The sequence below is a fragment of the Neophocaena asiaeorientalis genome, unplaced genomic scaffold (genome assembly GCF_003031525.2).
Source record: "Neophocaena asiaeorientalis asiaeorientalis breed wild unplaced genomic scaffold, Neophocaena_asiaeorientalis_V1.1 scaffold39, whole genome shotgun sequence".
Taxonomy (NCBI): Eukaryota; Metazoa; Chordata; class Mammalia; order Artiodactyla; family Phocoenidae; genus Neophocaena; species Neophocaena asiaeorientalis.
Window position 1 is genome coordinate 6,288,174 of NW_020175670.1, and position 27,586 is coordinate 6,315,759.

Below are 27,586 nucleotides of genomic sequence, written 5' to 3' on the forward strand. Positions count from 1 at the left end.
TATATATATATATAATAATAATAATATACTTTATTTATTTCATGTTATCCAAAAGCATTATTATTTCAACATAAGGCTCTATTCAGACTTTATCTTCAGTAGCCAAATGGCTGTTGGATAACAGCTTCTGTATTGGACACCACATTTCTAAAGTTTTCTGTAGATTTCTTATGAATACTTTAACATATTTTTCTTTTCCTTAGATAGAATGGTAGGAAGAGAATTAACCAGAAATAAACAGGAAAGGACTGGACCAACCTGGTCTAATGATAGAAGCTTATAAAAAACTGCATGAGAAAAAGCTTCCTGTGGCAACTAACTGAAGGCCCTTAAATAAAAGATAAAATGTGTAAACTTTACCTTTGTGTTACTTAGCTTTTGCTGCATAATAACAAAGTAACCCACAACTTGGTAGTTTAAAACAGATTCCATTTTATTTTGCTCATGATTCTGCTTGTCAGTTCTTTCTCTCTGGGCTGGACTTGCTCCTGTATTTGCAGTCAGTTAGCAGGACATCTGGCAGTTGGCTGAGGTAATAGGACAACTGGGTCACGTGTCACTCTCTTGTCATCCAGCAGGCTAGTTCAGACCTCTTCTTATGCTGACTGGGTTTCAAATGTAGCAAGAAGGGCACACCCCACCACACAAGCACTTTTTAAGACCTCTGCATACTTCATGTTTACTTATATTTCATTGGCCAAGCAAGGTTCATAGGCAAGCCCAGATTCAAAGGTTGGTTAGATAGACTCCATATTTTGTTGGACAGAGCAGTGTTTTAAAGGCTTGTGCATAAGAGATGGGAACAGTTTGTGGCCATTGTTTGCACTCTACCACATATTTGCAGTTTTTTCTTTTAATATTAAAATCACCAACAAAATGAAAAAAAGATGCCTGACTTGTCTTTCTGCCCATTTTGTGACCTTGGTTATCCACTTAAATCCGCTTCCCACTCTGCAGTTACACTTCTTTCCTCTATTACTTTTACGTACAATCCTATCAATATTTTTCTTTACTGACTCTGAAGATCTAAGTTTATTGTTGACCTAATTATCTAATTGAAAGAATTCACAATGAGGTATCAGTAAATAAAGGACTTGCCTTTTGATAGAGGAGTTTATTGATTTGTATTTACTGACACATTTACCATATATCTGGTATTCTTCATTCCTTCGCATATATGCAGATTTCCATCTGGTATTATTTTACTTTACTCTGAAGGACTTCCTTTAACATTTCCTGTAGTTCAGGGCTACTGTTGATAGAATTCTTTCAGTTTTTATATGTCTGAAAAAGTCTTTTATTCCACCTTCATTTTTGAAAGTTATTTTCATGGTATGAATTTCACATTAATAGACTTTTTTTTTTCTCTTTCAGTACTGTTAAAGATGTTTCCTGCATCTTTTTCTGGCTTGCATTGTTTCTAATGATAAGTTTTGTCATTTTAAATCTTTGTTCCTCTGTAAATAATGTATCTTCTTTTTCTCTACCCACCTAAGATTTTCTCTGTATTACTGGTTTTAAACAGTTTGATTTTGATGTCCCATTGTGGTGGAGCTCATAGAGGATATGTGGGTTTACCCTTCTGATTACTCTATTAGATGCCCTGTGAGTTATAAGATTTTCCACTGTAGTTGGAACATGCACATTGTTAAGACCTGTGTGAATTCCGGGAATTATTCCCTCCACGCCTTTCAGGTGGTACCTTCCCCAAACTCAAGAAATTTCCTCACCTGCGTGTGCTGATCACTAAGCACCTGAAGACTCGGGGAGGGGGGTACCCTCTGTGAGCTTGCTCTCTGAGTAGCTCTCTCCCCTCTGGTATTCTGCCCTGCAAGCGATAGTCACCCCAGACTCAGGAAAACCATTAGGCTCTGCTAGTATCTTCTCTTCCCACACTGAAGCCTGGAAACTTTACCAAGTAGAAAAAGTAAGCTGGGAAAATTGTTCCCTTCTTTCAGCAGCATGTGTATAATGTCTGATATCTGAAAACTGTTATTTCTTATATTCTGTCCAGTTTTTTAGTTGTTCAAGTAGGAGAGTAAATCTTACCCCTATTATTGAAGCTTGGGCTGGAACTTGTGGAAATAATTTTTAAGTCCATTTTTCATTTATCTTTCCTTCACTCCTTTCCTATCCTCAAGTGCATATGGATCTGAGAGCTATATACTCTCTTCATTCTTTTGCATCAAGCTGAATATCTGTTCTTCTTCACCCCCTACCACACACACACATCCCACTATATAATTGATCTTTCACAATCTTGGCCTATAGTAAACAAGATATTTAAGAGAGGATATGCAAGAGGGGTATCTTTCTAAAAGGGGTATTTTTCTGCCTTATAGAAAACTGTGTCTCTAACGATGGGACAATTTTTCTACCAACTTTATAAATTTTTTCATCTTTGATTTTACAACTAAGTGTCCAACAGGTGTATTATACATTATTTCAAACTAATTTTTTAAAAATTATAGGTAAGAAATACATAAATGAAATAACATTTAGTTTAGTCTTAATTTAAACTTCCCTGTGTCTGTAGTAGTACAACTAAGTTATATTATCTTGATTTGTCTTTGCATATGTATTCTGATAAATGTGAAAATGGATAGGTCAAGTCTTTAGTTAAGATGCAGTCAGAGAGGGAGAAACCTAGATGCTCTACTAATTTATAACACTAGATGCTCTACTAATTTATAACAATTTTGTAGCCAATCTTTTTGGGTAAGTTTGTATCAGCAGTAGAGATATTTATTGAGGAGGCCCACATTGACTCTATACTGGCTAAGGAAGCAGGACTGAAACTGATTCTTGGCTTTTTACCTCGTTGATTTTTCATTCGTTTGAAATTCTTTGAGAGATAGCAGGATGACATTTTCAGAACCTTCTAGTTATAAGTTCTGGTAAGCATTTTATATCATACTTTGGGTTTTCAGTATTGCTGAACTAAAAAGTCCAGCGGCAAAGATATAGGAGTGTTGACTTAGGCTTTTTTGTGTGTTTATAGTTCTGCCTTATTTGGAGGAATTATTAAGATCAAAAAGGATAAAAAGGATGAAAAACTGCCTACCTTCATTATCTTGTACATTTTTTTTGTTTCCTTACTTAAAATTTTATCACCTTTTAAAATCCAGGGGCATATAAGCAAAGATGTCCTTTCTTTGAAGTTGACATTTTTGTTTAGTTGAATTTAACTCACTCTTTGAATTCTAATTGTATAGGGGCTTAATTAAATTTAAAGGTTTTTGTTTTTGTAAAATACTTTACAATGATATCTTAGTAGCTGTTTTAATAATCAACAAAGGGAGAAAGTAAATATAGAGCAGCCAAAGTTTCTTTGCCATTACTGGCATGGTTCCCTAAATCAGGTGAAAATCCTTTTACATTTGAGATAGTTGTTTTAAACTGGGAAGTTTAATTTTCTTTTGTAAGCCTAATTGTTTTTTCTTTTTTTCTTCCTCTTTTTTTAAAGCAATAGCCACAATAAGAAGGTACAAATGCACATGCTAGACTTGATGAGTTCTATCATCATGGAAGGTGATGGAGTTACTCAAGAATTATTGGACTCCATTCTTATTAACCTCATTCCTGCACATAAGGTCTGTATAGTATGAAGATATTAAAAGTTAATATTTAATGGTAGTACTACACATATGAAAAATAATTGTTTTTCACCATTTGCAATCCCATGTAATTATTCCCATTATCATTCTCCAGCCCCAAATAAAATAGAGTAACACATATTGGTCTTACAGCTATTGTTATCTTTAGAAGATATATTGATTAATATATTATGGAAGATTTTCATTCAGTTAAGTGCTGCCTATTCTCTGGAAAACTAAAAATGTTCCAGATGGATTGACCACTCATATCTAATCTAGAAATTACAAGGGATTGGAGTACTGTCTTGGTTAGTTGCTGTTTGTTTGTTTTGGAAAAGAAAATGTATTTATTCCTTTGTAACATAGATATAGAGTGTAGGAATTTGTATTTCTTCTCAGAACCCATGTCCTACATTTTTCTTAGCCACTTTCAGAAAAAGATTTAGGCAGTGGGAACTATGTGGTTAATGTTAAGGGGAAAAGGATGATTCAGAGCTGTATATTCCTCTCCATTTCCTTTTCTGTTTCTCTCTGCTAGCTCCCCGTAAGAAACTGAAGGACTTAGCTCCCTACCAGCTTCCCCTCTGGGGTGGACTCAGGCCTACCCCACTGTTGATATTTACTCTTCTGCCCTTTTCCTCTGACTGTTCAGTTACCTATTATCAGATGTTAAATGAAGATGTATCTAATGATACTTATTCACAATAAGATGCAGTCAATTATAAATATTTCTCCTTACTCACTATATATTATTTGCATTTTTTTAATTCAAATGAGTCTGTAATTGGTCAAAATTTTGAGAGTATGGCGTAGGGGGAGTATATGTCAGGCAAAATAAAGGAAAAACTTTTTGAGGAATAGTGTATTTGGTGTTTGTATTCTAGTTAGAGGTTATTTTTAATGAGTAGGAAATATACCTTTTTAGGAAATAGAAAGGTTGCCTTAATTTTTTTCTTCCAGTTTTATCAAGTTATAAGTGACATACAGCACTGTATAAGTTTAAGGTATACAGCATAATGACTTGACTTATATTATGAAATGATTTATTTCATTTAATTTAAACATTATAAAATGTTTAGTGAACATCCATCATCTCATAGATATAAAATTAAAGAAATAGAAAAAAATTTTTTTCTTGTGGATGAAATAAGTCTTAGGATTTACTCTCTTAACAAGTTTCATATATAACATACAGCAGTGTTAATTAGATTTATCATGTTGTACATTATATCCCTAGTGCTTATTACCTCATAGCTGGAAGTACCTTTTGAATGCCTTCATCCAATTCTGCCCCCCGCACCCCCCGCCATAACTACAAATCTGATCTCTTTTTTTGTTATTGACCTACATAACACTATGTTAACTCCTGTTACACAATATTTCTATACGTTTCAAAATGCTCACCTAAATCTAGTCACAATATATCAGCATATAAAGATATTACATAGTTATTGACTTATGTTCCTCACTCTGTACATTTCATATCTGTGACTCATTGATTTTTCACGTGGAAGTTTGTATCTTAATCTCCCTCACCTATTTGTTTCCTCCAAGGTTGCCTTAATTTTGAGATAATCTTATCCTCTTGCCAATGGAATAAAAACCTGGAGCAAGTGTCAGGAAGCTACAGTTTGTAGACCAAATCTGACCCACTGCCTATTTATGTAAAAGTTTTATTTGAAAACAGCCATGCTTATTTGTTTTCATTTTGTCCGTGGTTGCTTCCTGCTACAACAGCCAGAGTTGTATAGTTGCAGTGGTGACGATATGGCTGGCTAATAAAGCCTAAACTATTTACCATCTGGCTCTTTGCATAAAAAGTTTGCTGACTACTAACCTAGAGTATAGGATATCCTTGCCTTTTTTGGGGATAGGTGCGAGATGATGGTCAGTGAATCTCAGGTTGGTCTAAAACTGCAAAGTGTGGAGATGTTAATGGGTACTCTTCAACACAAGAATTCCATTTTCAGTAAGTTTTTAAAAATTAAATATATGTCTTTTCTATAGGCTTCCTCAGACCCTTTAATTTGTTACCATGCATTGGGAATCTTGAGGAGTGAAGACAGTATTTAGTGTTTTAAAAACATAATTGACTGAGAATTTTACCAGAAACACTTACCAGGTCCACTCTTGCTCAGAACAGACGTTGATTAGACGGTGAAATACTGAGGATAGTGGGTTCGAAAGGGGTGTGTGCGTGCGTGCGTGCGTGCATGTGTGTGTATTTGTTTAGGATGCATGGGTGTGATTGCCAGTTCAAATTGGTTAACAAACAAAACCAAAAAGCCTTAGGTCCATTTTGAGTTTAGTAAAACTAAACTTAATATAGGCTTGGGCTTTTGGCTAATTATCTAATGTATTTTAGTTTTTGATTCATGGTTGTGCTATTTGCAACTTCTGCATTTATGACCACTTGACTAGCAGATATTGGGTAAAACCTTGAATGGAGTTCAGTTATATTTTTTGCTTCATATTTCTTGGACTTGAAGACTTTGGTGTTCTAGTGTTGCTATCTAGATCATAAATTCACTAATTCATTTGTAACTTTGCATATTTTTATTGTGTTTCAGAACTTAAATAAACAGTCCTTTGACCTCGCAAAAGTCCTATTGAAAAGGACAGTCCAGACTATTGAGGCATGCATTGCCAATGTATGTATTTCTGCCTATATATTTTTTCATAATTCTATAGTTCTTAATCCATTGTACTAATTTACTGAAACCTTTCACATAAAGGCTTATTTAGCCTATAAACAGTTTCATCTTTTTATAAGAAATATATAAAAAACTGATATGTCTAAATGTAACCAAATACAGCATAACTTTGTAAGCTATAGACATTATTTTTAAATGACATAAGATGGGAGGATGTTATTTTATGAAAATTTGTTTACAGTTTCTACTCTTTCTTCTACTGCCTTTGTATTTATCTTTTTATCTCCTGGATATGCTTATCTCTTTCACTTTCTCCTTTCATCTTTATCTATGGCTCTCTCTATATTTTCTTCTTCATGTCTCTAGGCCATTCTTCTGAACCTTTTTGGTTTGCCTTCTTAAATAATTGTTATAGAGTAATAAATTTTTTTTTTTTTACTTTATTGAATAGAAGTTTTTTCGTTTTCTTTTTGTTCTTTAAAAAATCAATGAAGTAATTTGGGAAAAAAATGTATAATTCTACTACCTTAATGTAGCAATTTCATTATTGAACATTTGCTCAAACTCCTACCTGTTTTTTTCATATACCATATAAAACTTTGAATTGTCTTCATTTATATATGTATTTCCATATTTTGATTTTTTATTATAAGAATTACTATAAATGTTCCTTTGAATTCACATATAATTTACCTAATCATTTCTCTTTTGCCTCACATTTAGATTTTTTCAGTGTTTTCCTTTAGTAACTATCTTTAGTAACTATCTTTGTAGCATTTATCTATTGTTTAATTATTTTCTACATATAAAAACCCAAGTGAGAGTCTGTTAATTTAAATGGTATGAATTATTAGTATTATTTATATTACTAAATAAATACTTAAACATGGTAAAAAAAAATGTTTTCTCAAGTAGTACAAAAGGTATACAGTGAAAATTGTCTCTCTTCAAACCCTGAATACCCTATTCTTAATTCTCAGAAATAGGCATCACCAATAGATTTTCATGTATCCTTTCAGAAATTTGTGTTCTGTGCTTATTTGTGTGTGCATGTGTACTTTTTAATTTTGTTAAAACTATTTTCCTTACTCTTTTCAAGGTCTGTGTAATAAATATTAATGTTTTCTAACTCTTAATGTGTGTTGCTTTTCAAAAGAAATACATCATTTGATGATACTACCAAAAACATATGCTCAAATCGGTTGCATACAACTGCCTCTGTAGCATTTTTACATTTAATTTTTTTTCTAAGTTTATGTGTGTTGGCAAGGAGTGGAGGTATCTTTTAATTTGTGCTTTTATATTCTCTTTGTTTCTTTTTCCTAGAATTCTTTTGAATTATCAGCCTTTGTATCATCACATTTTCCTTCTCTTTGTCCTCTGAGTTACAGTGTTTTTGACTTTCTGGGTATTTAAAAAAAAACAAACAACTCATCCTCCACCTTCAATTATTCTTTATTACTAAACTAATAGAGAGAATCCTCAAGCTTAAATAAAAATCCAAAAGATTGAGACTTTTAAAAATTTTCTGTGCTATAAAAGGAAATTTCTCTATAAAATTCTCTATAATGAATTACATAAACTATCTAAATTGTTTTGTTTTAATGAAAGTTAAGATTCCTAGAATTGTCATCCTAATTTGAAAGAAAGCTAACAACTCAATTACTTTTTATATCTTTCATGTAACATTCATAATTTGATGATATTTAGAGGTTTATTTCTTCTGTTTTGGTGGACTGTCCTATCATATTAGTAATTTAAACATCTGTTCTTTTTCACCACCTTCACTTGTATATGGAATGCCTAATTATATCGTTTTCTTTTAACATGTTTATAAAAAACCTATCTAAGTTTTTAAATGAAACAGATATTTTATTTTTATGTTTATCTCCTGTAGTTTTTCAATCAAGTCCTGGTGCTGGGAAGATCATCAGTAAGTGATTTGTCAGAACATGTATTTGATCTGATTCAGGAACTTTTTGCTATAGATCCTCATTTATTATTATCTGTCATGCCGCAGCTTGAATTCAAACTGAAGGTAGGACTGACTATAATTTCTAAGCCCTTTAACATTTAAGAGAAAAATATATATCATATTGTTTTTCTCTAACTGTAAAAGAATAAAGTTTTTTATTATTAATGAGTTCAGTTTACCTTCTTATATTTAGTTAAGGTATGCATTTTTTTAACTTTTTATTTTATATTGGAGTATAGTTGGTTAGCAGTGTTGATAGTTTATTGATCAAACTATCAACATATAGTTGATAGTTTCAGGTGTACAGCAAAGTGATTCAGTTATGCACTCGGGCTTTCTCTAGTTGCATCGAGCAGGAGCTACTCTTTGTTGTGCTGCACGGGCTTCTCATTGCGGTGGCTTCTCTTGTTGCAGAGCACAGGCTCTAGGGTGCGCAGGCTTCAGTAGTTGTGGTGCATGGGCTCAGTAGTTGTGGCTCATGAGGTTCAGAGTAGTTTAGGTACTATCTATATATAATTAGGGTGCCCCCTTTGGAGTCACCAGTGTGTGCTAAGCAGATAGCCTAGGAAGTTTTTATAGCTGTGGCGATTTTCTGTAGTTATATCCCTGAATCATATAGCTACAGCTTTTTATAGTTAAAAGTCCTAGGTTACAGTCCTCTGAGAACAATAAAAATACTTGAGAAAATGCTTCAACATAACAGTTTGTTTGATTTTGCTTTATACTGGGCCACTGCATGCAACTGTATACACTGTCCACTGTGTGGGTCCATAGAGTGCTATTGTCCCTTATGTTTTAAGGGATACTCTGGAGTTGTGCTACTTAGCAGCTTTGCTATAGTCAGAAAATTTGCCACATTTTATATATAAGACTTTTTTCATGCTAGGCAGAGATAGACATTTACATTTATTCACCAATTTAAAACATAAAACAGTCATAATTGCTTTATTTTGCTTTTAGAAAATTTTTACAGAGAATTGTTCTGAATCAATTACTTTGTAATTAGAAGCAGTAACAGAGTGGTTACCTTTTTCAACTAAGGTTGAAGAAAAATAAAAACTAGGTGGTCATTTGAATTTCTTTCAGAAAGTCACTGGTAAATTACTAATGCAGAATTTCTCATTTTACCCATTATTTTAATTAACATTTTATATATATATTTGTATTCAAACAATGTATTAGGTAATATCTTAATGAGATAATTTTCACTTTGGTATAGATTACTAATAACAGCTGTACATCAGAGACACCAAATGATTTTTGCACCAGAAAAAAATTACCAGCACTATCATCATATTCCAACCTCACTCAGAGAACATATTTAAAAATTCAAAAAGGCAGGGGGTGGCTTCCCTGGTGGCGCAGTGGTTGAGAGTCTGCCTGCCAATGCAGGGGACACAGGTTCAATCCCTGGTCCGGGAAGATCCCACATGCCGCGGAGCAACAAAGCCCGTGTGCCACAACTACCAAGCCTGTGCTCTAGAGCCTGCGAGCCACAACTACTGAAGCCCGTGTGCCTAGAGCCCGTGCTCTGCAACAAGAGAAGCCACCACAACGAGAAGCCCGTGCACCGCAAGGAAGAGTAGCCTCCCCTCTCGGCAACTAGAGAAAGCCTGTGCGCAACGAAGACCCAGTGCAGCCAAAAATTTAAATTAAAAAGAAAAAGGAGGCAGGGGGTGGGAGTGAGTTTTCATTTAATTTTATTTCAGTAGTTAAATTACATAGATGTGAAATGTCACATTTGAAATAATCACTAAGCTACTAAAGTAGTCACCTTCAAGTAAAGTAAAATTTCCAGTTTTTCTAGTGTTTGACATTTAAGGGATAGATTGATTTTTCTTTAAAAAAATAAATCATGTTGGCTACTAAGTTGGACTTACTTACCAAAAGGCAGCACTAATCTGCATTGTAGTCACATTGCTTGCGAAAAACTTTGTGAAAGAAAATCATTTTTGTAGTTATAAGTGTTAAAGCTTGAATTTTCATTTTTATCTTTGTTTAGTAAGTGTGCCTATTTTAACCACAAAACCCCTATCCCTGAGAGTTGAGACATTCTTAAGGAAAAGATGATATCCTGGAGTCATTTTTCTTTTTTCACTTACTGCCTTTTCCCATAAATTTTTTTTTTTATTGACTTGCTGGTATTGCTTTAGACACAAATTATATTTGAACGCTTTACAAATTAGCAACTGCTTTTCATTATTGCTTTTATTTTCCTAGTGAATATGTGACTTTTAAAAAGTTTCATGCACCATATGGTTTCAGAATAACTTAATTTATATTAAGACGTGACATCACTAGTGAAAACTAGAACACTTTTTATAGAGTATATTGATTCAGGATAAGAAAATAGGCCTCTATCAAAAAATAACTTTAAGTTTTGTTTTGTTTTAAGTCAACAACTTTTATTACAACTCACATATTTCATAGAAAAAGGAATGCAGCGTCAGGTCTGGTTGTGCGAAAAACAGTAAAATGCAGGTTTGTCCTGGTTGCTGTCTTGACACCCGGGGCAGGCTCTCCGCGACACCAGGCACAGCAGCTTCACTTGTCCAAGGCCCCTTTGCAGACGCAGCCCTGGGCACACTTGGCGCAGTCCACGGGGCAGCAGGAGCAGCAGCTCTTCTTGCAGGAGGTGCATCTGCAGGCTTCGCAGGTGCAGGAGCCAGTGCAGCTGCAGGAGCCGCCAGTGGGGCAGGAGCACTTGGGGTCCATCTGGAGGAGAAGTGAGGCCCAAGGTCCAAAGCACGGGACGAAGCCGGTTCACTGGTCCGGTGGGGGGCATCAAGTTTTGACTTTTTGTAGTGTTCAGTTCACCTGACCTTTTAGGTACTCTTAAGATTCATGCTCTTCTATTAAAATGAGTTTTCCTGAATCATGACATTATTCAGTATCATGTGCGCCAGTCAGCAGGGGAACCTTGATTAAAACTTCACGTATCAAAACCTTAATTGATATGGGTTTATGTTGGAGATCAAATTATAGGATTAGGGCAGGAATTATTTGTAGCTCTTCCCTTTATAGAATTTTTTCTAGGACTCTTACAGAATGTTAGAATTGAATGATTATCTTCATGTTTCTACAGCATCTGTATAGATTGCAAACAAGCAGTGAAGTAGGCATAAATTAACAGTTGGGAGTGTATGAAATAAGAGCAAAGAACCTGATGATCTAACATGGAATCAAGTCAACTTCTGCACAGTAAATGAGAGAACATGATATTTTAAAGTTCTTATCATTTTAAGCAGAAATAATGAAATTGTAGCTTCTCAGAAATGTTTCATGTTATTTTTTTGTAATCTGATGAATAAACCTCAGGGTTTATTTATTTTCTTTTTTCCCTTAGAGCAATGATGGAGAAGAGCGATTAGCTGTTGTTCGACTTTTAGCTAAATTGTTTGGTTCTAAAGATTCCGATTTGGCAACACAGAATCGTCCTCTGTGGCAGTGTTTTCTTGGACGGTAAGAGAACATAATTCTGTGGATTCTAACTTACATTTTGGAGGCTAGTGAATGTGGCGCACTTGATTAAAACCACACATATCAAAACTTTGATATGTGTTTGTGTCTTTAGTACCTGTGTTGCTGTCTTTATTGGAGAATAAATTGTAAGACAAATTCTTTATGAAGAAAGCTTTGTCTTATTTACCCACATAACAGGTTTTAATCTTTTTTGTGTGTGCTAAAATAATGTCATTAGAATAAATAATTCACATCTGAGAATGTTCAGAGTCTTAAATTTTTTAAATAAGTCATGAGACTGAAGACATCATGGTCCAAAACATGCTAGTGTGTACTATGTGTTTTTTTCTAGAAGTTTTCTAGGTGTTAAACTTCTAGAAAAAAACATAGACAGTACACACTTATTGGTTTTAGTAGTATGCTTTTGGATGTGTCTCCTCAGGCAAGGGAAACAAAAGCAAAAATAAACACATGGGACTACATCAAACGAAAAAGCTTTTGCACAGCAAAGAAAACTATCAACAAAATGAAAAGGCCACCTGCTGAATGGGAGAAGATATTTGCAAATGATATATGTGATAAGGGGTTAATATCTAAAATATACAAAGAACTCATACATAAGTCAACCTGATTTAAAAATGGGCAGAGGATCTGAATACACATTTTTCCATAGAAGACATACAGATGTCAACAGACACATGAAAAGATGCTCAACATCACTAATCATCAGGGAAATGCAAATCGAAACCACAGTGAGATACCACCTCACACCTGTCAGGAAGACTGTTATCAAAAAGACAACAAATAACAAGTGTTGGCAAGAATGTGGAGAAAAGAACTGTGTACTGTTGGTGGCAGTGTAAATTGGTACAGCCACTATGTGAAATAGTATGGAGGTTCCTCAGACATTTAAAAATAGAACTATTGGGAATTCTCTGGCAGTCAGTGGTTAGGGTTCATGCTCTTACTGCCAAGGGCCCAGGTTCAATCCCTGGTTGGGGAACTAAAATCCCACAAGCCACACAGTGTGGCCAAAAAAAATAATAATGATGAAAAATAAAAATAGAACTATTATATATCTGAAGAAAATAAAAACACTAATCAAAAAAGATACATGCACTAGCTCTATGTTCATTGTGGCATTATTTATAATAGCCAAGATATGAAGCAACCCAAGTACCCAGTTAGTAGATGAATGGGTAAAGTAGATATGGTATATACATAAACAAGGGAATTTTACTCATCCATAAAAAAAGAATGAAATTTTGCCATTTGGGATAACATGGACGGATCTAGAGAGTATTACGCTAAATGTAATAAGTCAAACAGAGAAAGACAAATACTGTGTGATTTCATTTACATATGGAATTTAAAAAACAAAACAAATGACCAAACATAACAAAACAGAAACAGAGTCATAGATAAGGAGAACAAACAGGTGGTTGCCAGAGGGAAAGAGGGTTGGGAGAGGAAAGAAATGGGTAAGGGAGATTAAGGGGTAAAAAAATCACATTATTCATAATTAATAAATATGTTTTTAAATTGCCCAATAAATTTAAAACTTGAGAGTTTCTCAGCTTATCCTTATTATATGCAGTTCTGAATTGACATACTGAGTTTCATATTATTAAGTTCTTACAATATATTAGACCTAAAATAGCAGTTACAGGTTGGTCCCAGCCATATGAAACTTTTTTGCTATGAGGCAATATGGCACATGTATTTTATGTACTTACCTTTGAATTTCTGGGTCTGCCTCATATATGATTTGCTTTCTACCTCACATTCCTCTAGTATTTTCCTCCTATTAACTTCTTGCAAATAGATTTTGTGCATTTTGAATATTTATTTTTTGTTTTGTAGCATAATTTTAAGCTCCAATTTTTGGTTCTCCAGTGAAGGTAGTTTGGGTTGGAGGATGTGTTTATACCGTTTTTGTTTTAGCATGGTGAAAAAATCCTGTTGTAAAAAATATTCTTGTGAAATTATGTATCTTTTTACTTTATATTCTTCCTTCAGTACAAGTTAACTGTCATTTTAATAAACCAACACATCTTATAATCAGTAACTTGTTGTTTATAGGTATTTACGTAGCGTTGATATACCTTATTTGAAAATAGTTATTTTGCCTTACAATTAATATTAGCAATCTTTTTCTATGTAGATTCAATGACATTCATGTTCCTGTGAGATTAGAAAGTGTGAAATTTGCGAGTCACTGTTTAATGAATCACCCAGATTTAGCAAAGGATCTCACAGGTAAGGTAGCTGGTTTATTGAAGTATGAGAGTGATCACACAAATATATTTTAGTTGTGGCCTTTGACTTTAACTTCGGTTTCTGAATAGGTTTCACTCTGGCACTCTTTCAGGTCTCTATCAGTCATGGACTACTAGTAAGGGATTTCATGTTTATACAATAAAATTACATTTGAAATCTTCACATTGTAATCCTTTGGAATTTTCTGGAAATCATAGTTTGAGGAAGTAGACTCTTCCTTATGACTCTGGGTTTGGGCACAAATCATTATATCTGTGTGATAATTAAATATAGTGACATATCTAATAATAGGTGGGAAAATGATTTCTTCTGAAGTAGACTAGAATTTCTCATTCTTCTCTTGAAGTAGAGCATTTAAACCTACTTACTTGGTTGTAACAAATAAATAACTGCTATCAAAATATTGTTTACCAAAAAAGAGGAAATAACTTTGTTTGTATCGTAGTTATTTAGGATTTTTTTTAGAGGTCACAGAATGTTATTTTATGTTGCGTAATGTGAAGATATATACCTGTCAGCAAACCTGCTATAAGCATTTTTACTATATTTTAAGTCTTTTAATATGTATCGTTAACTTAAATTCTAAACTGTATTAAATCAGGTGCTGATTTGATTTCAGGTGCCGATTTGGCTTTTCCAGAATAGTTGATATAAAATGTTTTATTAAGATGTGACTTTACAGTAGTAAATAGTGTGGTTTAGTTTATTTTGTTATTATGTAGGGTATTGCCACCTCAAAAATTAAATAATTTTAATTTATGCCACATTTTACAATCATTGTTCCAGTATGGACATAAACTTAAAAGCATTAGGTTTTTTTTTGTCATTCTGAACATAATGAATATTATAGCTAACATTTAGCTTAATTTTTTCTCCTATTTCAGAATACTTGAAAGTTAGATCACATGATCCAGAAGAAGCTATTCGTCATGATGTCATTGTTACTATAATAACAGCTGCCAAAAGAGACCTTGCCTTAGTAAATGATCAGCTACTTGGCTTTGTAAGAGAAAGAACACTGGACAAACGGGTAAAATCTGAGGAATTTTATTCTTTTATAATTTACTGTGTTTACATTGTTAGCAAAATACAATAGAAATTATTTTCTATTTAAAGTTTTTCTGTGTGAAAGTCAAACTAATACAATACCAAATAAAAAGCTAATAATTTGTATGTTTCCTGTGTATCTTTTAATTATCTTTACAGATGAATACATTGGATTCTGTAGCTTTTCAGATCTTAGGCATGGGTTTTTTAGCCTACCTTTACAAAAAGAGCAGCTAAATTAAAGTTTTATTTTACCTTTACACTTACATGATGAGTTTCAGAAGGATAGTGATTGATCACCAGTATTTATTTCTTTTATAGTTAGCATCTTCAAAAGTAACTGTCTTAGTCATACTTTCTATGAAAGTGGTGTTTCCATACTGCTGTGCTAAGCTAAGGGCCGAAATGATGTTTAGTTACTATTCTTTTTGTGTAATTTCCTCCATGTGGATGCAGTTAAAAACGTGGGTTGATAAAGAAAAGCAGTACTAAGAACAGTAGTAGCAGTTGCTAAGAAAGTGTCAACCATGAGTAAGAGATACACAGGCAAGGCAGGCTGATTAAATGTGTTACTTATTAACATCTTCAACAAAGGTTGCCTTTGCAGTGTGGTATTTTATTTGAAGCATAGTTGAAAATCTGCTACCCTCTTGAAACCAATGTAATTTAGCTATAATTTCAGAGTAGAAAAGCAATATCTTGCTATAGAGATATAGCAAGATGCATTCTTTTTTTTTTTTTTTTTTTTTTTTTTTTTTGGGTATTGTATAACAAAGTGAATCAGCTATATATATACATATATCCCCATATCACCTCCGTCTTGCGTCTCCCCACCATCCTCCCTATCCCACCCCTCTAGGTGGAGACAAAGCACTGAGCTGATCTCTCTGTGCTATGCGGCTGCTTCCCACTAGCTCTCTGTTTTACATTTGGTAGCGTATATATGTCCATGCCACTCTCTCACTTCGTCCCAGGTTACTCTTCCCCCTCCCCGTGTCCTCAAGTCCATTCTCTGTGTCTTTATTCCTGTCCTGCCCCTAGGTTCTTCAGAACCCTTTTTGTTTTTTTTTAGATTCCATATATAGTGTGCTAGCATATGGTATTTGTTTTTCTCTTTCTGACTTACTTCACTCTGTAGGACAGACTCTAGGTCCATCCACCTCACTACAAATAACTCAGTTTCGTTTCTTGTTATGGCTAAGTAATATTCCATTGTATATATGTGCCACATCTTCTTCATCCATTCATCTGTCGATAGACACTTAGGAGCAAGATGCATTCTTTAAGTTCTTTTGAAATAGTCGTAGGAGACAGATACATAAAGTAGACACCGTTTAACTTGTTCAACTGTGTCAGTAATTCTAACTCTGAGAGTTTTTTCCCCTTGGCTTTAATTTAAATGAAATGACACTCCCTACTGGTTAGTTGTTAACTACCCCCTCTCCCCCGCCCCCTACTCCCAAACCAGATTTCAGGTATTGCCGTTTGTGTTACTTCCTCCTTTTAGAAACAGTTCACTCCTACTTCTGTCAGTGTTTGTTTATAGTTTCAGGAAGAGTTGAATAAATGATTCTTGCTAACTGAGACTGTATGATATGGTCTAATAATTCAAATAACACCTACTGTGCATTTTAGGAACTGGTTTTTGGTGTAATGAATTAAATGACCTTGAGTATAGCCTTTCTGAATTTTGTTTTCTATAAAATGTGGGGACAGGACTTAAATCTTTGATTTCACGGCTTACATTCTTTTGTTTCATGTTAGACATGTCAAAAGACATCTGTTACCTGTTATATGGGAACAGAATTTCATTTCATCTACCAAATAGCATACAAATGAGAAAATTATACTAAAAATTATAAGAAAGTATTAACTTAAACAAGCCAAAGATGGGACTCCCCTGGTGCCACAGTGGTTGAGAATCTGCCTGCCAATGCAGGGGACATGGGTTCGAGCCCTGGTCTGGGAAGATCCCACATGCCGCGGAGCAGCTAAGCGTGTGTGCCACAACTATTGAGCCTGCGTTCTAGAGCCTGCGAGCCACAACTGCTAAGCCCATGCACCACAACCAAGAGTAGCCCCCGCTTGCCACAACTAGGGAAAGCCCGCATGCAGCAAGGAAGACCCAATGCAGCCACAAAATAAATAAATATATTTAAAAAAAAATAAGCCAAAGATAAGTATATTCTGATTTGTTATTGAGACAAATAACTTGTGATTATTATTACATCGTACTGTTGTTCTAACTCTAGATTTTTATAGTCTACTTTTCTGTCCACTCTCCTCTCACCACCTTTCTTTCCTCCTCATAAACCATTCCAATCTCTTTAAGTCCCAAAGAATCTTTCACGGACTAGGATGTGACTAGGTAAATAATTTGCCCTTTTAATCTACAGAGTAAGGAAGTTCACTTAAGATGATCACTAAGGTGCTTTCCAACTTTGTAATTCTAAAATCTTGATACTAAATTTTGCTCTTATTATTCTGAGTTAATATCAAAAGGGATGTAACTAGGACAAAACATTCCAGACGATAGGACTTTTGTTTGCAGAGTGAATTAGACGCTTTCTCTTTTATTTTTTAATCACTTCTAAAACTTAGCCAAATTTTTTTTAGACAGAATCTAATGAAATCTTTTGTAAGATTTACTATTGCTTGGCTTTGAGGGAAATAAAAAATTGGTAGGTGATTTAGCAGTATTTGCACTGGATGATTTCTAAATAGGAACATAATCAAAATTGTTGGTTAAGTGATTTGTCTGCCTTTTTTGAAAATTAATATTGTGCTAATCTATGCACACATAAATCTCACTGTGCAACCTAGTGAAGAAATGGTAATTTTTGCAGATTTGTATACTAAAGTTTGGTATCTAGTTTATCCAATAAACTTTATACTTTCTAGTGGCGAGTAAGAAAAGAAGCTATGATGGGTCTGGCTCAGCTTTATAAGAAATACTGTCTTCATGGTGAAGCAGGAAAGGAAGCTGCAGAGAAAGTCAGCTGGATAAAGGACAAACTTTTGCATATATATTATCAGAATAGCATCGATGACAAGTGAGTCTAATATGTTGGTAAAATGGTTGAATATAAAAGTGCTTTTAATTTTTAAATATTTCTGTTGAATTTTTTCATAATAATTAGTTTCTCTAAGTTTAGAAACCACTTTCTACATATTTAGACATACCATGTTTAAATAAGACTCCAGCCAAGACTGTGAGTTAGCATAATAATAGTGAAATATGCATGAGATTTGGACTCAGACCAGAGACCAAATGTTCATTCTGCCCGTTATTAGATCTGTGCCCATGCGCAGCTGATTTAACTTCTGTGTACTTGATTTTATCTAAAAAGGAGTTAATAATAAGCCTTTCTTACAGAATTGTCTTATGGATTAAATAAAATAATGAATGTAATGCCCCCTAGCTTACTGCCTGGCAGAGTAGCACTATTTAATAACTGTTAGTTATTTTTTCCTTTTTACAACACTGTAAGTACCAATAGAGGTATTACTGGATTTTTTAATTGAAGTATAAGTGACATACAGCGTTACATTAAATTTCAAGTGTATGACATAATGATTCTATATTTGTATATATTGCCTAATGATCACCACAATGTCTGTTTAACATTCGTCCCCGTACATGGTTAGGAAATTCTTCTCTTGAGATGAGAACTTATATTGTTTTCATTTTCTGAATGTTACTTACAAATCTCTGTTGGATTATAGTAATGATTTCGGTTTTTGCAAAATACTTTGCAGTGTTTTATTGAGTTAGACTGACTACTTTGACATGATCGATTATGTATTTCATTGACTAATGAAGAGCCCTTAAATTTTCTTATTCCAGTGATGTTGAATAATAATTATAAGCTTAGCAAGAAGGATATTTTAATATTGGTGAGGAATTTAGAATGTGGAAAGGAGACAGATGTGCATAAGAAAAGCTGAATTTTCAGGAAGATGAAGGAAGAGCCCCCTGATTTTACTAAATGTGACAACATGGGAAAGGAGCCAAACTAATCAAAGGAAACTTTTTTTTTTGAGAATTAATTATTCTTGAGATCATAGCTTTATGTGTAATGTTAAGTAATTTGCTATAGCTCCAGACTGATGAAGAAAACAGGTAGAACAGCCTAGCACCCTTACTTAGGAATAATATATAACCCTTTTAGGACAAATGTTTCATACTGATAAAACATAAAGTCACAAATAGCAACAGTAGCTCTAAATTTTAAAATAGCCATACTTGCAAGGAAAAGCATTGATCACATACTGATCTTTTCCATTGTATTTTCACAGATAAGTATCATCATTGGTGTGATATCTTTGCATGAGGTGGATAAAATATGAAATGGCTGTGGCTTCTAACAAATAGAATAATTCTGTTACTTGGGTTTTTTGTTTGTTTGCCTTGTAGACTGTTGGTAGAGAAAATCTTTGCTCAGTATCTTGTCCCCCACAACCTGGAAACAGAAGAGAGAATGAAATGCTTGTATTATTTATATGCTAGTTTGGATCCAAATGCTGTCAAGTAAGTTACTTTTTGAATGATTGGAGTATTTCTTGAAGATTTTATAAAATTACTTCATCTTATTTAATTAATTGTTGTTGATAGGGTTGTTGCTTCTTCTGCTTGAATCAAGAACCTCAGATAAGTATTTATAGAGAAAGTTTTTATTATATAAGTCCAGTTAAGTTAAAAGCAAAAATATTCCTATATGCATAGGCATATTTGGCAACTGAGCCAGTAATATGGTTTCAGGGATTCAAAGAAGTCCCCATGTCAAAATTATCTTTTGTTCACCTGTTGGCTGGGATCTGAATCATACTACTGGAGCTTTACCATACTAAGCCTAAGAGCTAAGAACTGGTTCTTTGTCAGGAGAGCGTGTCCAGATCACTTCTATGTAGAATAACCATGTGATTGATTGTCCAAACAGATATTTTTGAGATTGAAAGGAGGCACTAGTAATAATTTTGTTCAGACAACTGGCATAAACTTTAACTATCCCAGGCTACCTAGGATGTGTGGACATTCCACTTTAATAAAGCTTTTAAAAAACTAAATAACTCCTGTCATTGAGAATTCTGATTTTTCTGAATAAGAACCTCAGCTGTTCCATTTACATATACATATATATTGCCTTTAATTTCTTATAATTTCAAATTTACAGAAAAGTTGTGAGAATAAAACAAAGCTTTGTGATATCCTCTTTAGGCAGATTCATAATTTTTGACCATTTGCTTTTTATCATTTGCCATTTGCACATACTTTATATATGTATTTTCTTCTGATCCATTGATAGTGATTTGCAGACATTGGATCCCTTTACCTCTAATACTTCAGTGTGTATTCCCTAAGAACAAGGATACTCTTATATATAACTAGAGTGCCTTTATGAAAATCAGGAGATTTAACATTTTAAACTATTGTCTAATCCAGTGTGTATTCAGATTTCTTCAATCGTCAAATAATGTCCTTTTGGGATGTTTTTTTCCCTTTCTAGGATTACACATTGCATGTTTAATTATCATGTCTCTAGTCTTTTTAAATTTGGAACCATTCCTCAGTCTGTCTTTGTCTTTTATGACTTTGACATTTTCCAGAAGAGTATTGCCTAGGCCAGTTATTTTGTAGAATGTTCTCTCAGTTTGGATTCATCCAGTGTTTCCTCATCATTGGATCAAGATTATGCATTTTCAGCAGAAAGTCCACAGAGTAATGTATCCTTGGTGCATCCTATTAGGAGACATTAGCCATCATTTGAAAAAAGGATTTGAAAGTGGTTCATAATGTTCACTGTAGGTAGTAAATCCCTGGCCTAAGGTCTTGATCTCTGTTTATATTTCAAAATATTTGACAAAGAGTACTCAGAGATAGACTAACTTCCCAGAGGTCTTTTGGGCACCTGAAATTACAGAGTGGGTTTGTGAGAGAAGAAAATCTGCTTTTGTGAAGAGAAAAGAGTCTAGAATAAAGAAACTCAGTTTAATTTAGCATTTTGAATCCACATCATTTCTAAGAAATTCATTTTTTGAAATAGTCTACACTGCTTCATGCATACCCCCTTAGCCTGGCATAAAAAGGCCTTCATGATCTGATCCTTTTCTATTGTATGTTCCAGCTTCCTTATGCTCCCCCAATCACATTCTGTGCTCCAAGCCTATAAATTTTTTTTCACTTTCCTGTATGTGCCATGAGCTTTGATGACATTTTATCTCTCTTTGTAGCAGAACATTCTGGCTTCCTCTGCTTAGACTGTCTCAGTTCCTTCAGTTTACCTGTCATGATCCTGTTCATCCTTAGAAACTTCTCAAATATTTTCTCTCATAAGAAGCCTTATATTAAGTAATTTAAACTAAACTCTGTTAATCCTAATAAGTAAATTTTCTGGTGCTTAAAATTTTAGGTAGAGGTAGAAGAATGGTGTAAGAAAAGTAGTAAGGTTGAGTAGTTACCAGTACTGTTTTATTATGTATTTTTTTTCATATTTATAACTTTATTTACAGGGCTCTCAATGAAATGTGGAAGTGTCAGAACATGCTTAGAAGTCATGTACGAGAACTATTGGATTTGCACAAGCAGCCTACGGTAGGTTCATGGTGTTTTATTTAAATTCAGTTTTAGTCATTGTTCATTTTTCTGTAGTCATATATAATGAAGCAAGCAAAAAGTATTTCATGTGTTTTGTTTTCCACATGTCAGTTAAACAATTTCTGTGGTTATCCAAGCTAAATTTGCATTTCACATGAATATAACAAAATTTTATTTTCCAGCATGAGCAAAAAAAATGGTGTTTTCCAGCTTATCAAGTATTTAGACACTAAGAAGTTATAGTTTATCAATTATCAAATCATTAGAATTAAACCTGAATATAAAATTAGAAGTCATAAATGTTTTTTTGCTCTGTGATTTGGTCCTTTATTATAGAGTCAGTATCAAATCAGGTATCAATCCTTTGAATATGCCAAAGTCAAATTAACAAAGAAATACTGCCCAACATTTTCTGGGAGGTGGATAAAAGAAATTTGAATAACCTCTTAATATACTTCTAAGCATATTTGCTAGAATAGGGGTTCTTAGCCAGGGAACCATACACAGAGACCCCTCAGTGGCCCAAGCAAGGGTTGTCAAACTTTTTTTGGTAAATGACCAGATAGTAAAAATTTAGGCTTTGCCAGCCATACAGTCTCCATGACTGCTTAACTCTGCCTTTGTGGTGCAGAAACAGTCAGAGATACAAATGAATGGGTATGACTGTGATCCAGCGAAACTTTAACAAAAGCAGGTGGTTCATGGGACCATGCAGATTCAATAATAAAATAATACTCTTGTTGTAATGGAGGAAAGGGCAGTAGGAGGGGAGGTGATATATATTAAGTAATGGGCCACAAAATAGCTGATAGAACTCTATTCAGAAAGAAAATTTTTCTGCTCTCCACATTTTTAGTTAATTTTCTTTGGTGTATGGTTTCACAGTAATTTTGATATGATAATTGTTTTCATTATCTTCTCTGTTCAGTCTCCTGGCAAGATAACTTTCCTATGAAAGTTATATACTCTTAAAAATTTTTAAATAACTTCCTGCTGGCATCTCCTTTCATTCTATTTGTGCTAACTTAATAGTTGTGGGTACTTCGTAGTTCTTTGTCATCAACATAGGGTGTAGATATGGTAAGCCATTTTCTAGTGGGTATATTGTGATGGATTTTTTTTTAACTTAAAAAAAGTACAATACTGAGTATAGTTTTCTTACCAAAATTTGGTAGCACATGTGACAGCTTTTGTTTTTGTTTTAAATTTCAGTCTGAGGCTAACTGTTCTGCCATGTTTGGAAAACTGATGACCATAGCAAGTGAGTATGTGTATTCACTCTGTAGATATTATAGTAGACATCAAATAATTTACCCAGGGGGACTATCAATTTAATACTAAATAAGAGAAACTAATCCTTTTCTTAATAATTTTATTTCTAAGAGCCAGATTGACTGATTATCTTTTGATGCCTCAGCAGTATTTTTTAAGACAGCTTGCCTTTAGTTTAGTGGTTTTTCTTTTGTAGTATTGATTCTCTTTGAATTTTATAGAGAATTTGCCTGACCCTGGGAAAGCACAAGATTTTGTGAAGAAATTTAACCAAGTCCTTGGTGATGATGAAAAACTGCGGTCTCAGTTGGAGTTGTTAATCAGTCCAACCTGTTCGTGCAAACAGGCAGATGTTTGTGTGGTTAGTAAATTATACTTTTATATTTGTTCTCCTAGCTTTGCTTATAGAAACTTACATTTCATTAAAGCCTTCTTTACATAGATTATTTTATTTGTGTGAGTTTAACAATACTGTGAGCTCTGAATTACCTAGGAGTATATCTGGTCAATTTAGTTCTCTTTACTTACCACTCGCCAGCCAAATTCCAGGAAAAACACTAGAGAACTAAGCCAGGGAGATTGATCCTAGGAATTGAGCAAGATAAAATGCTTTGATTTAGTAGACATTTATTAGGTAAATTAAATGCTTTTGTGTATTGTGTGTGTATTTTCTTCTCCCATGTATTAGTAGGTAAATCAACAATAGTTACATTGGCATATACGCATTTATAGATAAGGTAATTCCTATTTAGGCTTTTGTCTTCATTCTATTCTTAAACTCTTTATTTTATAGAGAAAACCAATTGTTGACAATGTCAGGAAGGAAAAATTCATCCATTCATTTATTTAGCATTTTATGAGACCGTTTCTGTTTAATTTCATCTTTACCATTTACTACCAGTGAGACCCTTAGTAAGTTCAGTATTTTTGAGACTCATTTTTCTCATCTCTACATGTTAACAACCTCACAGGATTATTAAGAGGAGATAGATACAGATATCCTATATAGATATAGATACATGGCCCTAGACTGCCCTTTAGGATTTAAATAAATTGCATTTCTGTAGTATTACACATATATGACAAACACTGTGCTTGCGACCAGGCTTACAGAGATGAATAAGAGAAAGAAAATCATTTCAGTTATTTATGTCTAACTTTGTCCTAGAAAGATAATTATTTGCATATGTGATAAGGGATAAGGACTATAATAGATGTATATATAAAGTCATTGGGAATGTGGAGTATGTATTTTTTTCAGTCTAGTAGGAATATAGGGTCTCTAAGTGGATCTTAAAAGAGGAGTCGGGTTTCCCTGGTGGCACAGTGGTTGAGAGTCCGCCTGCCGATGCAGGGGACACGGTTCGTGCCCCGGTCCGGGAAGATCCCACGTGCCGTGGAGCGGCTGGGCCCGTGAGCCATGGCCGCTGAACCTGTGCATCCGGAGCCTGTGCTTCGCTACAGGAGAGGCCACAACAGTGAGACGCCTGCGTACCGCAAAAAAAAAGAGGCGTAATCAGGAACAGGTGGGAGGAAGCCAGTTTAGGGAAGGAAGCAGTGGACTCTTCCACTGGGCCTAGGGATGTGCTTGTGCCAGGTGCCCAGAATACTTCGCTCTTTGTACTTCTGAACAGGATGGTTTGCTGAGAACATTTAAAGGTTTCATTTACTTCTTCGGCATTTAGAATTCTAGTTCCAGAATACTGTATTCTGCCGGGCATCTACTAATATAATTGATCATAGAATGAAATAGCTTGAAAAAAACGCAGAGAGAATTGGTTTAACCACTTCATTTTACAGGTAAAGATTGAATTTTAAAGAGATGAAGTTTCTCATCCAGTGTTTCACAGCTGGTTATAGTGGCTGTGCTGCAAGTAGAGTCCAGATCTCACAGACCCTCAATAGTGCTCTTTCTATACATTTCATCATTGTTTGCAAGAACCAGTACAGACTGAGTACTGCTCAAGAAATGTGGACCTTGAGAATGAACAATCAAGTGGTATTTTTTGGTCTGAGAAAAATAAGACTTGAGCTTGAGTTTGAGAAATGGTACTAACATGAATTCCTACTATTTGTCAGAACAGAAATATCTAAGAGTTTCCAAATCCAAAATGTATATGTAAAACAGATGTTGTAAGGAAAACATCTCAGGATGAATTGATTGTAGGAAGCAGGAAGGTGGAGATGAGGACTGGACTTGCACTGGAAAGAGCATGGTAATGACACCTTTTTGGAGGGGAGGTTATTCTGAGGATATTTAAGAAATGGGCCACCAAATGGCTAAAAGAACTCTGTTCCAGAGGGGAAAATTTCTACTCTTCGTATTTTTTAGTTCATTTTCTTTGGTAAATGGTTTCACAGTAATTTCTCTCTTAGCTTACATTAGCATTGTGTATTCTGAGCACATTATTTAACTTTATCTCTATGTTCTCATGTGTAAAGTAGGATTTGTAATACCCTTTAAATGCTCAGGAAAACAACCACCGTTAGAATAGTTTTGCTGTTTCCCAGAACATCTGTATCATTTTGTCCTTCTCCCCAAAGGCTATTGTTATTAGTTATACATATCCTTTAATACCCACATTCCTTTTGTCCTCAGTAACAGAGTTAGTAGGAGTGGAGATCTGATATTTTTTCCCCTTTTGTTTCAATTCCATTCCTAAAAAATTTTAGCAAAAGTACTTTGAGCAAGGAATATGAATAGACACATACCGTAGATTAATGCGAGTATACATGATGGTATAGTGAGAGGGTGAGCAATGGTATTGAAATACGTGCTGTATAGATTTGCGTTCTCTTTGGACTTCAAGTTTTGAGTTTCCGCACCTTGGTTCTAGTGGAGGACCACTTATTTGTCCTAGCTTCAGCTCTGCTTGCTATTTTATCCTCTAGCGTGTTCCTATGACCATGGTTCCCAAATTTTAAGATTTTCCAGGAATATTGTTAATTCAGCATTTGAGACAGTCCTAGGTTTGAATTTCAGCATTTACTACCAATTTGACCTTTAATAAGTTACTCAGCATTTCTGAGCCTCATATTCTTCACCTATAAATATTATCAACCTCATTGGATTGTTAAACGAATAAGATAAAATTAAAATTTATGTACGGCCTACTAGAGGGCCGCTTGCCCTGCCCTATAGGATGTAAATAGATAGTAATTCTTATGATGTTACATATACATGACAAACACTAAGAATTATTAAAATAGGTCTAGAGTGGGGTCCTGAATCTCCATCTTTTAGCAAAGTCTCAAAGTGACTCTGATGAGTAGTTCACGGACTATACTTTAAAGAAAAACCTTCCTTGTGGGATTATTTGGATATGCATTGTGTCTTCAGAAGTCCAAAGTATATTTTGTCCTTTGGTCAAGCCTACACCATTATAATTCATTACATAATTTAGTAAATTGTATTTTACATGCTCTCTCACCGAAGTTGCTGTTTAGGTGACAGAGGCAGGGAAATATTTCAATAGAGAATACAGTGTGTTAAATATTCTGATAGAATCATGCGCTTCATCCCAGGCAGGGGTGGAAATGGGAATAGCTTGTTCTAGAATAAGTCATTCCTGAGTTGAATCTTAAAGGATGAGTAGGAATTAGACCAGTATATGAAGAATGACTGCTTTATTTCTAGTTTGGGTGACTGGATATCAGAGGAGATACTTTAGGGATAGGAGAAGATAATGATGTATATGTAGCCTCCAGCAGTTATATTTAGAAATCTGAGATTCAGACCTTGTTGGTATGTATTAGCATAGTTATATCTCCTGGAGGAGGTTGAGAAGAAAAAACCAAAAGGAGAGAGAGATGCTAACTTACGCTATTTAGTAACAGTCATAGAATGCTTCCTGTTTTCTTTTAATATAATTTTTGTTTGTTTTTTTGGCCGCGTTGGGTCTTCGTTGCTGCACACGGGCTCTCTCTAGTTGCGGCGAGCAGGGGCTACTCTTCGTTGCAGTGCGCGGGCTTCTCATTGCGGTGGCTTCTCTTGTTGTGGAGCACGGGCTCTAGGTGTGTAGGCTTCAGTAGTTGGAGCACGCGGGCTCAGTAGTCGTGACACATGGGCCCTAGAGTGTGCAGGCTTCAGTAGTTGCAGCACGCGGGCTTGGTAATTGTGGCTCACGGGCTTAGTTGCTTCGTGGCATGTGGAATCTTCCTGGACCAGGGATTGAACCAGTGTCCCCTGTATTGGCAGGTGGATTCTTAACCACTGTGCCACCAAATCATGCCTATGTAATGAAGCCTCCATAAAACCCCAAAAGGACACAGTTCAGAGAGCTTCTGGTTTAGTGAACATGTAGAGATTTGCAGAGAGTAGCAAGCTCATAGAGGGCATGGAAGCTCTGAGTCCTTTCCTTGTCCTATGCATTTCTTCCATCTGGCTGTTCCTGAGTTATATACTTTTATAATAAACCAGTGATCTAGCAGTAGTAAGAAAATGTTTCTCTGAGTTCTGTGAGCCAGTCTAGCAAATTAATTGAGCCCAAGGAAGGGATGGGGGTTGTGGGAACCTCTGATTTATAGTCATTTGGTTAGAGGTACAGGTAAACCTGGGCTTGCTACTGGCATCTGAAGTGGGAGAGTTGGGCGGGTGGGGGGTAGAGATTGAATTTTAGTATGCTCTGCTTGTGTGCAGAGAATTGCTTGTTGGTGGCGGGGGGGGGGGCCCCCCCCCCCCCCCCCCCCCCCCCCCTCCCTCTGC

The 27,586-nt window shown here is 34.8% G+C and overlaps 1 protein-coding gene and 1 pseudogene across 4 annotated transcripts in view; one reads left to right on the top strand and one right to left on the bottom strand.

Moving 5' to 3' along the window:
- PDS5A (PDS5 cohesin associated factor A) overlaps window positions 1-27,586 on the top strand; it is a 128,271-nt gene that overhangs the window by 50,933 nt on the left and 49,752 nt on the right. For all 4 annotated transcript variants that reach the window (XM_024731636.1, XM_024731639.1, XM_024731637.1 and 1 more), the window contains 11 exons: window positions 3,467-3,593; window positions 6,167-6,247; window positions 8,148-8,288; window positions 11,572-11,687; window positions 13,852-13,946; window positions 14,852-14,997; window positions 17,916-18,067; window positions 19,432-19,545; window positions 21,525-21,606; window positions 22,822-22,870; window positions 23,103-23,242. In XM_024731636.1, the coding sequence (XP_024587404.1) occupies window positions 3,467-3,593; window positions 6,167-6,247; window positions 8,148-8,288; window positions 11,572-11,687; window positions 13,852-13,946; window positions 14,852-14,997; window positions 17,916-18,067; window positions 19,432-19,545; window positions 21,525-21,606; window positions 22,822-22,870; window positions 23,103-23,242 (1,243 nt within the window). The remainder of the gene's footprint in view (window positions 1-3,466; window positions 3,594-6,166; window positions 6,248-8,147; window positions 8,289-11,571; window positions 11,688-13,851; window positions 13,947-14,851; window positions 14,998-17,915; window positions 18,068-19,431; window positions 19,546-21,524; window positions 21,607-22,821; window positions 22,871-23,102; window positions 23,243-27,586) is intronic.
- Window positions 10,724-10,980, bottom strand: LOC112390630 (metallothionein-1E pseudogene; annotated as a pseudogene).